This window comes from Malus sylvestris, chromosome 5, assembly GCF_916048215.2.
Source record: "Malus sylvestris chromosome 5, drMalSylv7.2, whole genome shotgun sequence".
NCBI classification, from domain to species: domain Eukaryota; kingdom Viridiplantae; phylum Streptophyta; class Magnoliopsida; order Rosales; family Rosaceae; genus Malus; species Malus sylvestris.
In genome coordinates, this window is record NC_062264.1 from 9,802,846 (window position 1) to 9,818,977 (window position 16,132).

Here is a 16,132-nt window from a genome sequence, read left to right on the forward strand (position 1 = left end):
CGTTTGGGAAAGTGGGCTCTTAGAAATCCGAGTCTGCAATCGAAAATGTTCTGGTAATGTTTGAATAAAATATGACTAAAGATATTATTTGAATAAAATATAACAACAAAAAACTAATAAGAATATTACGTACCATAAACTTAATCACCACCTAAAACTATAAGAATAATTGAACAAAATATAACTATGATATAGTTGTAATGCACTTTCAATAATGAAAAAGAAAGTTACTTTCACAATCATTTTTTTTTTGTTTTTTTTTGTTTTTCGTCTCTTGTGTGTATTGAACTAAAATACCTTAATAAATTCTATATCATCTACCTATCAGTTGATAATAAATCCTACAAAATGTAATTACTGGATTACAGCGTCACTCCCAAGCATCACCTGCAGTGAGCCTACCAGCTGAAGCTCCTAATGAATTAGAAAAACTCCTCACTTTTGGATTCATTGCAACCACATCATTGAAAAGCAAATAAACTTGTGCAGGTTCAATAAAATCTTGAGTTTATGTATACAGAGACAGAGTGTGAATATTGGTGCTTACATGATCATAGTCATCCGAATAACAGTGTTGCAGAATAAAACACCCAGAGTTAGAAGTAGGCAAGAAAACATTCAAGTTGCAACTTAATCACAGAGACTGTCAATTGATTGCAACACGATATGGTAACCAGTCAAAAGAGAATCAATGTGTCATAGTCATATCAATGGACCAATGTTAAAAGCGCATAATTTTTCAAGTAGCGGTAGAACAAATGGAAGCTAAGGCGCTGACCTTATGATAGATGGATGGTTTAAACAATTCCTACACATGTATATTATAAGAACCTGCGTCTTAGGCTTATTATTCTGAAGCCACTTCAAAGATCCCAAGGCAGAAAGGGATATACTCAATACCTGAAATAAGAAAGGGAACATGAACTTATTAACAGATGAGCAAATTTACTCCATATCCAAATCAAATAAGTAGAAACTCCAAATTTTGTTAGTCCACAGTTCAATAAAACAAAATAACATATGCATCCTATAGGATATGTGAGTTTCAGCACCTCTGTGGGGGGAGGGGGTGGATATAACATCATATTTGCATTTGTATAACATGTACAACAAAAAAAAAATGATGTATACATAGTTACAGATATACACACAAATATATAATTATCAATATGCAAGGAGGAAGCAGAGAGAGTACTGTTCTCTTAAAAATAGGAAATCCGATTCAGAAATACATTATTTGCATATGAAGCACCAAATCTAATAAAACAGTAAAATACACAACAGCATGTTAAAGCACCCAAACCAAGAGCTTCACCGACTCTCCCTCCCTGCCCTCTGATTTATCAATCTAAATATTTATTAGGAGTCAAAATTATTACTCACTTAAAACAATGAGTACATTCTAATCCAACAAATACTAAAACAGAATAGTACCAGCATAATGACTTGGCACGTTAACCTTTAGACATATAAAATATTATATAATTTCCAATAGGTCACTACAAATTTTAGGGGCTCATAAACTATTAGCCTAATCTTTTCTTTCGTCTTGGCCTATTAATATTAAAACGCAACCAACTCTTCAACATCAAAAATGAGAAGATGACTGATTTCTTTATAAGAAAAGCCAATAGCCTTCCAATTGGCCAATGCTTATCCAATAACACAAATATATTCGTATTGAACTATGATATGACAGCGTAAGTTTCAAGCATATAAATTAAATTTGTAGTAAAAACCGTAGGCAAATGAAGAACAATGTTCTCTTTCATAACGAAAAATTTATCTTAACCTTCTGCTTGCAAAGCATCCTCTGGTTCTTTTTTGTCTTCAGCATCTACAGTTCTTAGAGCCAGGTTTTGCAGTTTTGCATTCAACTATATAGGGTTTAAAAAATTTCAGTTAGACAGTAAGGAGGAACGTAATGAAATGCTCCAAGGGATAAACCCCAGCAAGCAATAGAGTATATTTTGAATGCAAAATGGCAATTAGAAGTCATAAGTACCTTAAAAACACAGTTCTGAAATGCAAACAGTCCCATATAAGGGTAAGAAAATTATTAGAGTGGAGAACATAGTACTCACTAAAAAACATTTTAGTTCTTTAAGAAAAATAAAGCAGGGTTCAAAAAGGATAATGAAGCATACCAGTAGGTTCCCAATATCACATAATGATTTCTTTCTTGGTCCAAGATTGTCATTCAATTCTGCCGACTTCTGAACTAAAGCATTCTGAAGTAGCATTGCACCTTAGGAAGCCACTGAGCTATCCTTCTCCACTTCAGTTGTATCTGAGCAGTTCAAAATGCCATCAGCCGTCTCTAATTGTGACAACTCATTCAACTTAATTTGGTTATCATTTATAGCCTAAATCAAACTAAAACTTTATCCTGGGAAATCAAGGAAAACTACATGTGTCTGATTTCATGTCAACACCTCAACTTCTATCGCACAAATTAAACTACTACAACATACTGTCAAAGTGAACATGGAAATTCATATACCATTTGACAATACCAAATCAAGCAATTTCTAAAGACCAGAAACATCCTAGAAAGCAAAAACCCTATTTCATATGCATTAACAGAAACAATAACTTATGTCAGTGTATTCAAACCAAACCCATAAACAATTCCTAAAATCAACTACAAATCACAAAGTTACCCAAAAAAAATCCCGCAAAGAACCAAAATACATGAAAATTACTATTTTAGCACTCCCTCCACCCCAAAATCAGAAAATTTGAAATTAGAATTTGATAACATTGTACGTAGAAAGCAAGGAATTGATTATTTAGGTGGTTTCCCATAACAGTAATGAGCTTGCAGAGACCATATTCATACATGATCATGATTAGTTAATTGTCCAGTCCCCCAATTTAACTGTTGTTACATGCATGAGATCAAATTAGACCTGGGAAGTGGGAAACATACATTATCCTTAAGCACTAAGTTGATTGCAGGGCAAGCAAGCATCAAATTAGAATCACTACATAACATCGTTAATTTAACCCAAATTTAAATAACTAAAATCTTTCCTCCATACATCTTAATAAATTAAGTTTTTATTTTTTTTATTTTTTTATTTCTGGTGTATTTTGATTTTCCCTCTCTTTGTTTGATTTGAGCTCTAGTAGAACATGTTTTGTTATACATTAGATAAGTTTGCTCAAAAAGATAGGCTAGAGCCTAAAACCGCTTATAAAGAAGATATTTCGTTACGTTTCCATGTTGAGCTATGACCAAGGCAGAGTTAGACTCATATCAGGATCACTACAAGTTCTAGGAAATGATTGCCAAAAGAATGCATGCAAAACTTCTCCTGCAATTACCTAAGCATCCTATTAATATACGTGACATGGTACAGAGACTTTACAATCAAGAAAACGAAAAATGCAACAGTTGTAAGGTCTTGTTTCTTATCAAAATAGATCCCTCTTAAGAAAGGGACTTATATGCACTAAATTTGAATACTAATTAGGAGATAAACAAACAAATTCATAATCAATCAAGTTATGAAGGTCCTAAATCCTAATCCCATGACTCCATTTTCTTTCCCAAATTTTCCAGCAACCAAACAAACCCCAACCTAACCCTAATCAACAAATTTGCCCAGATGAAATAAGAAATAAAGGATGAATTAGAAGCTTTTAGCAGAGAGTTTACCTCAACAGTGAAAATTTTTAATGGAAATTGAAGCTTCAACGATGAGTGGATAATTTTAGAGAGAGAATCAAGCAGCTGAAGAGCACAGCTGCAGTTCCATCAAGTAACACGACCATCCAAGCAAATACAATTGTAATAGGGTTTATAACAAATAAACCAATCATCCATTTTGAATGTCGTTTGGAACAAATACACCGACTACTCAGTTTTCTCAAGCTTTACATAAATAGACAGATACAGATACGTGCACAAAACAGAAAGAAGCTCAGTTCCATTCTAAAGCTTAAACCACCAAATAAGTACTTAGTTATTCAACCTTTGCATAAATCAACAGATAACAGATACGCACATAAAAAAGAAAGAAACTCAGTTCCAATATAAGCTAAAATGAACAAAAGTTAATCATATATTTAAAATCCAAGCATGAAAGCTTCACGAATATAAATAAAAAAGGGTAGATAACTAATTAGGCTTTGAAAAAAAATGATGGCACATAATTATATACCTCAAAACATCAAGGAACCAACTTCTTCCCTCCAACGATCGAAATTTCTGAAATTTGCAAAAAGTAAATACATTAGCAACCCTAAGACTTTCAAATTTAAAGACGCACACACGCACACACGCATAGGTACAACCCAAAGTATTTACTATGTGTGCGTGTGTGCGTGTGTGCGTGTGTGCGTGTGTGCGTCTTTAAATTTGATGTGTGCGTGTTCTCTATCTTGTAAGTTCTTTTCAGCTGGATCTTCTTAACTTGTTTGAAAAGTTCTCCTATGTGCTCTGTTGCATGTTGCAAATTTGTTAACTCAACTTAATAAGTAACACACCGATTCTTTTTTATCCAAAACTAAACCGAAAATTGTCAATCCCATAAAAAAGTTGCATCTTTTTCACTGTATTTTTCTAGACTTTAATCACAAAGAATCAGTGAAAGCGAGGGAAATTATATTGATGTTTTATCTAATGGCCAAATAGTGAATAAGGTTCCTCAGATTTTGTCAAGTTCTTCAAATTAGCACATATCCAAATTCAAATTGAATAAGCCACACATCAAAATCAATTCAATAAACCACGCATTAAAACTTCTAGAAACTCAAAGTTATCGCTACTTGGTTATGAAGACAGATATATATCACCAGGAAACAAAAAAAAAGGCAAGAATTAGCCAAAATTTGTAAATCAAACACAGAAGTGTCAACTCATTCTCCTCTGTTAGTCTGTTATCACCTCACATGTCACACTTTTTGAGATTGGATCAATTCGATCACAACCAAACTACCAGTATTAAATTTAACTAACTAACGATCAAATGATTTAAACATTGTGTATTACAAATTCAAATCAATGGTGGTAATAAATAAGATAATTTCAGCTACCATTTGTGATTAAAAATGAACAATGCTTACTCCCAAGGAATATCTGACAATTTGGGTCTACTTCTGAATTTCGTCCTCATTAAACTGTTTACTTACCTGGTTTCAGATGTCATTACGTGTCAATCTATTTTTTTTAGAATGAAGTTAGAAGATGTTCTAGCACCAGAGACTATTAGAAGTTGGAAAGATATGCCGATACAACGGTTTGAGAATAGTTTGGGAAACTTTGGGTAGGAAATATGCTCGCAAGGAAAACCGACAATGGGTGAGTATCACTCTCAAAGCTGGTTTATGTTTAAATTAGTGAATTACCATAATCTTTACTGGTCGGTTTTCACTTTTGGCCTACTTCAGTGCGTAAATGCTGAATGTATTACTCCTTTTGCTTGATCTTGGGCAACTCTTACACCCTTACTACGTTGTAACCTTTCTGATTTTTGAAGAACGAAGACTCTCAAAATTTATAGAAATACAAAAATGAGAACATGATAAATCTTTCTCAACCAATATGCTAAAAATGTTCACCACCAGTATATAATAAAAAAAATACAAAATGCTAACTTCATCACATAACACAAACTTTAAACGCATCACCTTCCGAAATTAAATTAAGAATTCATATGGCACTCATTGAGAAACTGAGACAAACTGAAGTTGTATATTGTAAAATGCAACTGCTTTTAGAATTCCTAAGTCACATCAGTTAGCAAGAAACCCATTCTAACTCGAGTTGTATAGTGTAATAATGCAACCACAAAAAGACCAAACTTCTGCTGCTAAAAAGCTTTTGCAAAATAATAAAACCCTTAACAGTTTGAACCCTACCAGAAAGTTTATATGAGTTGAAGAACAGCTGCACTTAAGTGCAGCAAGATCATTACCTCTTACAGCTTCTCCTCCGTGTCAGAATCACCTGCAATCCAAATTAAGAAAGATTCAATGGTAGATCAAGAACAAATCAATAATAATTTAAACTAAAATCGCTAATTATTGTTGCAGAGAGAATTCATATCAAGATTAAATACATTATTTAATTTGAATGGAATCAAAAAGCAGCACAAATATGAAGGGTAAATAAATTAATAGCAAAAGTCACATTTCAGCAGCAATTAATAGCAGAAATCAGAGTTGAGTAGCAGGGACCAAAACAATTTCAGTAAAAAGATCAGAATCCCAACAAAGGTAAGTAAATTTATGAAGCCTATAAGATTTTGAAGCGAGGAAAAATGCCGTAAAACTGAAAGAAAAAAAACATGAAATTATCCTATGTTACCAATATTGATGAAACCATCACAGGTGAACAATGAGGCAAATAAAGCTTAACAAAATAAATGAAGCAATCAGTATGGGAAAATTTGATGGGTTTCGACACCATTCCTCCAAAGCCTCAGTAGTGGTAGTTTCACTTAGTACGCCAACAAAATTTCAAACAGTATTCTTGTTCTAGTACCAGATCAAACACACAATTATTCACGAAAAATATGTAACTTATTTAATAAGGTATACAAAGGAACTCATCATAGGTCAAGTACTTTTACAAACTTTGAAAAATATAAATCCCAAGTATAAATCATGTCAAAAATATCAAAACATTTACGAAATTTGTATCTTTCCATTCCAAAGACAGGCCAATTTCAGGACAGAATAAAAGATAGACCTCCTCAAGCACACAACAAATTTGAAATAATACTTCCGTAAGACAAACCAGTACAGATAAACACTGAACAATAGTTTAGAGCCCAGCCTCTGCCTTTAACAATTTGTCAATTTGTAACTAAATTGAATCTCATCATACTCTCATTTACTTTTTCAGGATGCTCAAAATGCTATCAATGACTTAACTGGTAAGGATGATGTTTTTCCTATCTAAACTTTGTTTTTCGACAGCTTCTCAAAAACGAAATCATTACCAAGATTCAGTTTAATTAGTTTTCTCATCATATCCAAATTTTATGCAGTTTATATAATATCCAGAAATAATTCATAACAAAAGGGCAGAAATGATAACAATCTATGCTAACAGTGGAGAAGCGAATTAAAAATTGAACTTAGCTCAAAAACACATACCCTTCAAGGATCAGAGCCTCAGAAAAATTTATGAAGTTCACACAAATATTTTTAGGTCTCAATGCACCTATAATGCAAACCAACAAAAATGCAAATGCATTAATACAATTGCCAATACCAATTTCTAAGATTTTAGCATTCTCTTTACCCTTGCAACCGAAAACCAAAAATCCCAGAAAAATGAGCAAGAAGCTTAAGCAGAAAAAAATCATATTTTAAACCACCAAAACCCAATACCCATTTAACCTGAGATTTTAGTGTTCCCTTTACCCTTGCAACCGAAAACCAAAAATCCCAGGAAAATGAGCAAGAAGCTTAAGCAGAAAAAAAAAACATATTTTCAACCACCAAAACCCAATACCCATTTAATCATTCATGAACAAAAAATCTAAATATAGAGTGAAAGATCAACAAACTGAAACCCCCCCCCCAAAAAAAAAAGCCACAAAAAAGAAGAAGAAAACTGACCTTAAAACAGAAGACAATGCACAGAACAGAGAGATGCATCCCCAAAATGAGAGAAAATGAGAGAAAACGAAACAAGGGAACCCCCAAAACCTAACCCAACAGTTCACATCTATGCTAACAGCAAAGAATGGAATAAAAAATGGAACTTAGCTTTCAAAATCCAGCCATTGATCCGACATGCAAAACGGAAAGGACGATCTAGAGTGATTCATGAACTGAGGGGACCTTACTCGACTCTATTCACCATCCAACCCCTCCCTCTCTCTTTCTCTCACTGTCTCCCTTCCACTCACCCATGCCAGGATCCCTCTCCCTCTCTCTCTCTCGCTCTGTCTCTCTCTCTCCCTCTCTATCGGAGGCATGGCCTCCCATCCCCGAAACCCTCACTGAATGACAGCAAACGTAAACCCACCCCAATCCGTCTCAAACAAACAGGACAAAATTGCCCTTCCAACCCAGCCCCAATATCAGCCCAAACCTGACGGCTTTGTTGTAAATAGCGTGAAATCGAGTGGTTCCTTGATAAGCCATATGGACAAAATTACCCTCTGAAATTTTGAGAATTACCATCCCAACCCACTCCCATTCGGCTGGTATTGTTGTAAATAAAGCAAAATCAAAACAAACATGAATAGTGACTGCCCTCCCCCTACTTTAGTATAGATAATTTGTATCTAATTTAATAATTTATTTCACTCTTGTATTCTTATCTTGGGCTATTTTCAATGTTTAGGTGTAAAGTTTGAAGCTATAAAGTCATACTTGACTTCAAATTTGACTTCAAAAGTTATATCATCTTCAATGCACATTTTGACTTTTAACTCTTGTGCATTGAAAATAGCTAAACTTAAAGCTAAATTTTTATTTTATTTTGAATCGTAAACCACTGTACCATGTACATTTATCCATGATATAAAAAACTATCATCGACGTTCTCCTTGTTGATTCCACGATAGAAGCATCTTGAGTGATACAAAGGCAAGTCTTACAAACAGCAATATCTTCTTCATGAGAAAATGATGGACCTCTTGCTCTTTTGATTTCCTAGCTCGACTACGAGTGTTTTCCATAATGTAACGAGGCTAAATGGATTAAATGTACTTCGAATAAAAATAAAGGTTTGCATTTGTAGGAGAGTTTAGAACTAGTCATCACTACTTTTCGTCAAGATATAGATTATGGCCGTTGAATATATGTTAGGTGCAACTCTTTCGAAGAAAAAATGATAGCAACTATTTGAAATTAAAGTCATTAAGCAAGAATTTTATTGTATACCATTGAATGATGACAACAACTATTTGTAGTTTGGTTCGAACAGTGATCTCTTGTTTGACTGGACACTCGCTCGCTCGAACACTCGCTCACTTGGACACCTATGTGCTTGGACACCCATTCGTTCGAGCACTTACAAGATTGAACACCCACAAGCTCGGACACCCTTAAGCTCGGACCTTGACTCATAGACCTAACTTGTGGACCCAACTCAAAAACCATATGTATGGTCCCAACTTAAAGACCTGACGTGTGGACCTGACTTGTGGACCGACACATAGAACTAATATGTGAACAGACAAGCATATCATGCTTATGTTGAGAATCAACTCATAATGAGTGCACAAGGAAGCAAATGCATACTTGCAATGAGGAATGCCACCAGCTGAGTTGTCTCAGAACGAGCATAGCCTCCAACCTCTCAATTGCCTCGCCGTTAGCACTGCCTCTAGTTGAGCAGCCTCGCAACTTGTTCTACTTTTTGCCGAGTATTGCTTCACGATGAGCACCGCCTCATGTTGAGTTCGACCTGCACATGGATTGGATTTGAAGTCTTTAGCCAAAAGACTCTCTTGACTAAAGACTTAGGGGACTCCTGTTGTACCATATATGGGGTCTCAATATTTGGGCCTCAATGCATAGCCCATGATGTATGTATGAGAGAAGGGAAACTCTTAGTCTACAAAAGGAATCATTCACCCTCACTTTAGGAAGATGGCAAACCTAGCTTCTTTAACAACAAGCCTTCATATACAATGTAACTCTCATTTTATATAGTGAAACTGGATCGACACCAGTGTGGGCATAGCCCCCACTTGTGGTGAACCACTTTATGTTGTTGTGTTCTTGTGCGTATGTGTGATTTATGATCGAATTTAGTTGGTCCAAGATCGACCCCGATTTTGTGCATCAACAAAGTTGGTCATCACTTTTGAAATGATAATTATATTTTGTGTAATTCAATGAGGATCTTACTTTTAACCGAATGATTGTGTCAAATTTAGAGTCAAATATGACTTTTGACTCTAAATTATTCAGCCTATTAGAGATAGCCTTAAAAGTTTACAGGTTGTTGAAAGAATTTGACATAGATTTTTTTTTATACTATTTCAAATTCCAAAAAGAGAGAGAAAAAAGGGAGATAATTCTCTAATGTAATTTGCATATATTGCAGTCATATTTAGAATAGGAATATGATTGTGTAAATCCTAGTAGATATAGGAATATCTTTTATATTCCTATTAAGAGTTGATTACCTATTAAGAGTTGTAATCCTAGAAAGGTAAGGATTTTACCTATCCTACTACTATAAATAAAGGCACAATGGGGCAATACAACACACACCTCACAATTAAATCTCTCTCTTATCTCTTGCTACCGCCGTCCCTTCCTTCTCTATTCCTTTAGAATAGCTTAGTTAAATAGGCCTACAACACGTTATTAGCATGTTCTTGCCAGAAGCTGAGGAACTGACTAATCGTAGGAGGAAGCTATCTTCCACAAAATCCAAAGGCTCTTATTTGTTTTCTGCTAATCAGGTACACTTAAAATAAAGGAAGATATTTGAAATGTCCACAAAGCATGCAAACATTCCCCATGATGCATGAACCCCTCTATGTTTATATTTTCCTTATAATATATATATTGTATATGTTTCATATATTTGTCAATAATATGTTTCATGCATTACACAATTAAATTGCTATGTGGAATTGTGAGTCAAGGAATATAAATAAATTAGAAGCAATTTAGTGTTTTTAACCCTAGAACTCGAAAAAAAAACAAACAAAAAAAAAAGGAAAAATTTGGGAATTTTTTTTTACGGCACCACTATGCTGGCTTGAAGCCTAGCCATGTGATGACAAACCCTTGGGAAGACATCGTTTCGATGTCCCTGGACCATGTGTGCAACCCTCTAGGCTTGTTGCATCTCTTAGACCCAACCATGCTTTGGCCTGGATTGTATGCTAACACAGGCCTGCAACCTCAATCCAATCCAGCCCAAACTCACATGCTAGAAGCATGCTGGGCTTGTCCCCTGACACAAGCCTGAAGCCCCAATCCACTCAAGCTTATTTCAGCACAGCCCGTAGCTTGCTGGGCTTGACCATGCCACAGCCCGTGACACTAGAAGCCAGCCTAAATGGCTAGGCTTGTCCCTGCGGCCTAAAACTAAAACCCAGTTGCGACTAGGGTTTCCTCGCACACCCGCAAGCCTTTGGGCTTGCCCTGTGCACATGACCTGGCCCAAAATGCCAACAGCTTTGCTATTGGGCTTCCCACCCACTTTCCCGAGGCCCAATATGCCTACAGCCAAACCTGCAGGGCCCTTGTCCCATATTATTTTGCTTCCATGATCGACCCCGTTTGGTCCCGATCTATTGAATTAATTAAAACCGACTTGCAGTCCATTAATCTGATTATGAATATAAAATTATTGACCTGAAGATCACTTTTGGACATTAACGATTCAATAATTTATTTTTATACTTTGAACTGTTGACATACTTTCGTAGTCCCCAAGCTCCCACACTTGGGTTCCCAAAGAAACTCAAATCCACTACACCATATTGCATTCTATGTTTCTTGCACGAACCTCTTCTTTATGAACTAATCATTCATAAAAACTAAATTGAACCTGTAGTTTCATATTTAGTGCCTTTGAAACCTGAAGTTTTCATTCAAAACTTACCACATGAAACTTGTAGTTTTCATGTATAAATTAAACCAATACATGTCTTTAGAACCTGAATGTTCTACGATATATGTCTATGGATCACCATATGATTAATCATGTTTTTTGTACCCTTCGTTTTAGGGACATGTCGAACTTGAACAAGCTCAATTTCACCGCTCTAGAAGTATCTGGAAGAAATTACCTGAAGTGGTTTCAAGACTTGAAGCTCCATCTTACTGCTATAGTCGTTCGGACTTTAGATGTTAAACTAGATCCCTTCCGTCCAAATCAGGATGAGGAAGAGATCTTGGAACCCGAAGTTCCTTACCTAAGTGCAATTGGGGCTTTATTGTATTTGTCTCAATGCATTAGACCCAACATTTTCTTCGTTGTTAATCTTTTGGCTAGATATAGCAATGCGCCTACATGCAAGCACTGGAATGGTGTTAAAGACATTTTCTGCTACCTCAAGGGCATTACGGATTTAGGCTTGTTCTATACCCGTGAATCTTCAAGCATTACCGCCCCCCTCAGTTCTTGGATTGATTCTCACCTTGTTGGTTACGCAGATGTTGGATATATGTCTGACCCACATAGGGCATATTCTCAAACAGGCTATGTCTTTACCGTTGGAGACATCGCTATATCATAAGGGTTTACCAAGCAAACGCTAGTTGCGACTTCTTCGAACAATGCTGAGATTTTCGCCTTGCATGAAGCATTGCGTGAGTGTTTTTGGTTGAGAGCAGTTATGAAACATATTCGAAACACTAGTGATCTTACTTCCATCGTTGGCCTTTCTACGACGATCTTTGAAGACAATACAGCATGTATCGAGCAGTTAAAGAATGGATACATCAAGGGAGACAACACCAAACACATAATGCCGAAATTCTTTTATTCTCACCAGCAACAGCAGCATCAACGCATTGAAGTCAAGCAAATCCGTTCCCAGGACAACCTAGCCGATCTCTTTACCAAGTCATTACCCAAGTTTACTTTTCAGAAGCTCGTCCAAGGAATCGGTATGTGTAAATTATCTGAGTTGAATCGCTTGTATTTCTCTTATTTTAAAGTTATGTCTAACTCAGGGGAAGTATCCAGAAACATACTCACTTAATCTTAATGTACTATTTTTCCTATGATTATGAGCATTTTTCCCATTGGATTTTTGCTACCTAACAAGGTTTTGATGAGGCACCCATCTTGGGATGATCATACTCCATTGAGTTCACTATTTTCGTCTTGTTTGATGTTTGATGTTTGTTTTAGACATTATGCATACTTCTCACTTTTCTTCTTAGTCTATGGGTTTTTCTCCCATCTTGGGTTTTACCATAGCGAGGTTTTGTGAGTTTTACTACCAATGCATACTTTCTTTGAATTTGAGACTTTATTCACCTGTTGTGTCGACGACTTCATCAATTGTTCTACCTTATCTGCTGAAGATATGATGTGATGGTTTGTTGAGTATTTATACACTTAAGGGGGAGTGTTGGAGTCATATTTAGAATAGGAATGTGATTGTGTAAATTCTAGTAGATCTAGGAATATCTCTTATATTTCTATTAGAAGTTGATTACCTATTAAGAGTTGTAATCCTAAAAGGGTAAGGATTTTACCTATCCTACTACTATAAATAAAGACACAATAGGGTGATACAACACACACCTCACAATTAAATCTCTCTCTTCTCTCTTACTACCGCCGGCCCCCTCCCTCTTTATTTCCTTAGAGTATCTCAGTTAAATAGGCCAACTACATGATCACCCATTTTTCTAGTAATATTCTCTCTTCTTTTTTATTTTTTTTAAACAGCAATCAGTAATATTATTAGAACATAATGGATTTGGGCTTTTTATAGCCAATCCGGGCACAATACAACTCAACAACGGAAGCCTACCCAAAAACTAAAATATTTGATAACAGCAGCTGTGAATAGTCAGAATAGTGGTGGATGAAGTGGAAGAAATGGCGATGATGATGCAGTGGTGCGGCGCAGCGGCGAGGCGGGTGCTGATGGCGGAGCAGCGCGCCCTCTTCACAACCTCCTCCTCTTCCTCCCTGGCAGCAGCAGCAATTGCAAAAGCAAATGTGCTTGGGGCGCCGATGCTGTGCGGGCGAGGAGACAAGAAGACGAAGAAAGGGAAGCGATTCAAAGGGTCGTTCGGAAACGCTCGGCCGAAGAAGGAGAAGAGGATCGAGCGCATTAAGGACAAGGTTGAGGTCCCCAGGTCCACCCCTTGGCCTCTCCCTTTCAAGCTCATCTGAAATTTTCAATTTTTCACTCTCTTTTTTCTTAGGGTTTTAGCTCCATATATGTAATGTCGAACTCCCTAATTTTAAGTGTTTATGTCATGCCTTGTTATCAAATGGAGGCATTTTTATTTTATGTCAATGCATATTTCTGGTATATATGTTTCTATTGTTAATTTGTTTGTTTGATGGGTGTTATAATTTTGTTGTCTAAAACCACAAATGCATGATAATATTTGAAATTTTGATTGAGAGAGCTACTTACAATGGGCAGACATGAGCGTGGGCAGACATGAGCGTGTGTGCTCCCCCGCTTCGAATCCCCCTCCCCGTAGTTTAGATTGGATTAGGATGTTGCTGGAGCTACTTAGAATGGAAATGTAGGGACTTATACTGTTTAACTGTGCTATTCATTCTTATTGGGGTTAAGAATGAAAATGGTGATTGCTGAATTAGTAGGGATTTGATCTGCATACGGTGAAGTACTTCCTTTTCTCAGGAGCCTTTAGCAGGGGATTAGGGTTTAGGGGTTCTAACTTCGGGTTCTGTGGTGAACTTGTAAATTCTATTCTCATAGTGTGTATTTTCAGTATATAATCTTATAAGACCATGTTTCACTTACTTGCTTGAGTAACTTCGAAGATATCTAGAAATAGATTGAAGCAATTTTGTTGGAGTGGAACTGACAAAAAGAGATGAGTGCAATACTAGGCGGAAATATTGAACTAGGTAGATACATTAGAGTTTGGACTGGTGGGTGCAATGTGAGTGTAGCATATAAGGATGGTTTGTGCTTTTGATACGATGGACACCAACTATTTACTTCAAAATGCTTTATGCATAGGATTAGGTGTCATGAGTTATGATATTCAGTTTGTTGTGTGCGGGGTGAAAACGCATTGTGGTTCAATTTGTGACACTAGCTGCATGCCGATGGTATTATTCCAAACATTGGTATGATTGTATACGGATAATAGTGGTTATGGTAGAGCTTAGTTGCCATGGTATTTTTCCTAATTGTTTAGTCAATTTGCTAGATAAATGTTGCTAATTGATTTATAATGCTAATTTTGATAGAAAGCTAGCGACTTCATGCTTATCCCCAAATCATTTTGACTCTTGCTAGACATTGAGGGAAAACCTTATAGGTATCTTTGGTTTTCGGAGTACCAATTGTGGATTGCCGGATGGTTCATAAATTGGTAAGGAAATAAATGATAGGGCATGATCATAGAGCATCTGATACCAAAAACCTTTCCATCTTTGTAGCTGATGCCCTGGAGCCATAATCGCAGCTTAAATCGGAAAATATAATGTTATTTACACATGGTGTGGTGTATTATAGCAGTGTCAAACAGAACATTTGACGTTTATTTTGCGTACTTGTTGATTAACATTTTCATTGTTCTCTGTCGTTTGCAACTGCTTTGTCAACTCCACTGCTAGCTCTGCAATTATGCAGAGTCCGATGATAGAATAAGTGAAGCCAAACATGATAGTCACGACACCAACTGGCGATGCTAGAGGATAATATTTGCCTTCTCTTCGAGGTTCAGTTGCAAGCCTAAATCCAGTTTTGATTGCCCATGCCAGCATGACCATTGCGATGATACTCACAACTATGCGGCTGACAATGCATATCGTCTTCAGCTTCCCTGCTGCATCATTAGGAATCGAGTAAGATGAGAAGTTCAGATGAATGAAATTTCATTAATTAGTTTTGGAAGGCGTTAATTTAACTATCCTGGTTTCATACATCCCCGCCCCTCCTCTAGGCTCTCTCTCCTCACTCTCTCATCATATGATGAGAGAGAGTGAGGAGAGCAGGTGCATGAAACCGTTGTGTAAGTTTCCTCCTAGCCTGAAACTAACACCTTCTGCTTTGTATTAAGTTCTCGTTTTCGGTGTTGGTTGCGTTACCTTGAGCTTGAGGTTTCCTGGACTCCTCCTGCCTCTTCTGCAATTGTTCTGAGAGTTTCATAACCAAGTTTGCTAGTAAAGGAAGACCAGCAGCCAAAAACAAGAAACCGAGAACTATAGTTAGAACTCCGACGCAGAATGCCCAATTGTTCGACTCCCGCTTTATCCCCGGCGTGTCTGCAACTCCAGATTCGGACCAAATGGTCCACAGGAACAGAAGTACCATGACAAGAGACGTCAGCACAGAAAACAATGTTGCACATAGGGTTTTGGCATCTCCGCTGGGCTTCCACCCGAAGGCTCTTATGCCTTCTTCCTCCATCTTCGGCTGCCGGACGGAGTTGGAAGAGAGGAGAAGAAAAACAGAGAAGAAACAGAAGAAATGGTTTTGGCACTGAGAAACTAAAGTGGGTTTTTTGTATATGGGTC

At 36.6% G+C, this 16,132-nt stretch overlaps 2 protein-coding genes and 1 long non-coding RNA gene across 3 annotated transcripts; 1 reads left to right on the forward strand and 2 right to left on the reverse strand.

Annotated features, from left to right (window-relative positions):
- Positions 1–3,782: 3,782 nt before the first annotated feature.
- Positions 3,783–7,776, reverse strand: LOC126624680 (uncharacterized). The gene is made up of 3 exons (XR_007624186.1): positions 7,111–7,776; positions 5,869–5,956; positions 3,783–4,216 (listed from the first exon to the last, which is right to left on the reverse strand). It is a non-coding gene; the product is annotated as an uncharacterized LOC126624680 (long non-coding RNA).
- Positions 7,777–13,404: 5,628 nt separating this feature from the next.
- Positions 13,405–13,959, forward strand: LOC126624684 (30S ribosomal protein S31, mitochondrial-like). The gene has a single exon (XM_050293772.1). It carries the CDS (start codon positions 13,499–13,501, stop codon positions 13,796–13,798), a length of 300 nt encoding a protein of 99 aa, XP_050149729.1. The 5' UTR covers positions 13,405–13,498; the 3' UTR covers positions 13,799–13,959.
- Positions 13,960–15,023: 1,064 nt separating this feature from the next.
- Positions 15,024–16,064, reverse strand: LOC126624682 (uncharacterized). The gene is made up of 2 exons (XM_050293769.1): positions 15,704–16,064; positions 15,024–15,441 (listed from the first exon to the last, which is right to left on the reverse strand). Exons 1-2 carry the CDS (start codon positions 16,023–16,025, stop codon positions 15,134–15,136), a joined length of 630 nt encoding a protein of 209 aa, XP_050149726.1. The 5' UTR covers positions 16,026–16,064; the 3' UTR covers positions 15,024–15,133.
- Positions 16,065–16,132: the final 68 nt, after the last annotated feature.

Coding starts and splice junctions, on each gene's coding strand:
- LOC126624682 (XM_050293769.1), bottom strand. CDS start 16,025: ATGGAGGAAGAAGGCATAAGAGCCTTCGGGTGGAAGCCCAGCGGAGAT. Junction 15,442..15,703: donor CAGGAAACCTCAAGCTCAAG/GTAACGCAACCA, acceptor CTAATGATGCAG/CAGGGAAGCTGAAGACGATA.
- LOC126624684 (XM_050293772.1), top strand. CDS start 13,499: ATGGCGATGATGATGCAGTGGTGCGGCGCAGCGGCGAGGCGGGTGCTG.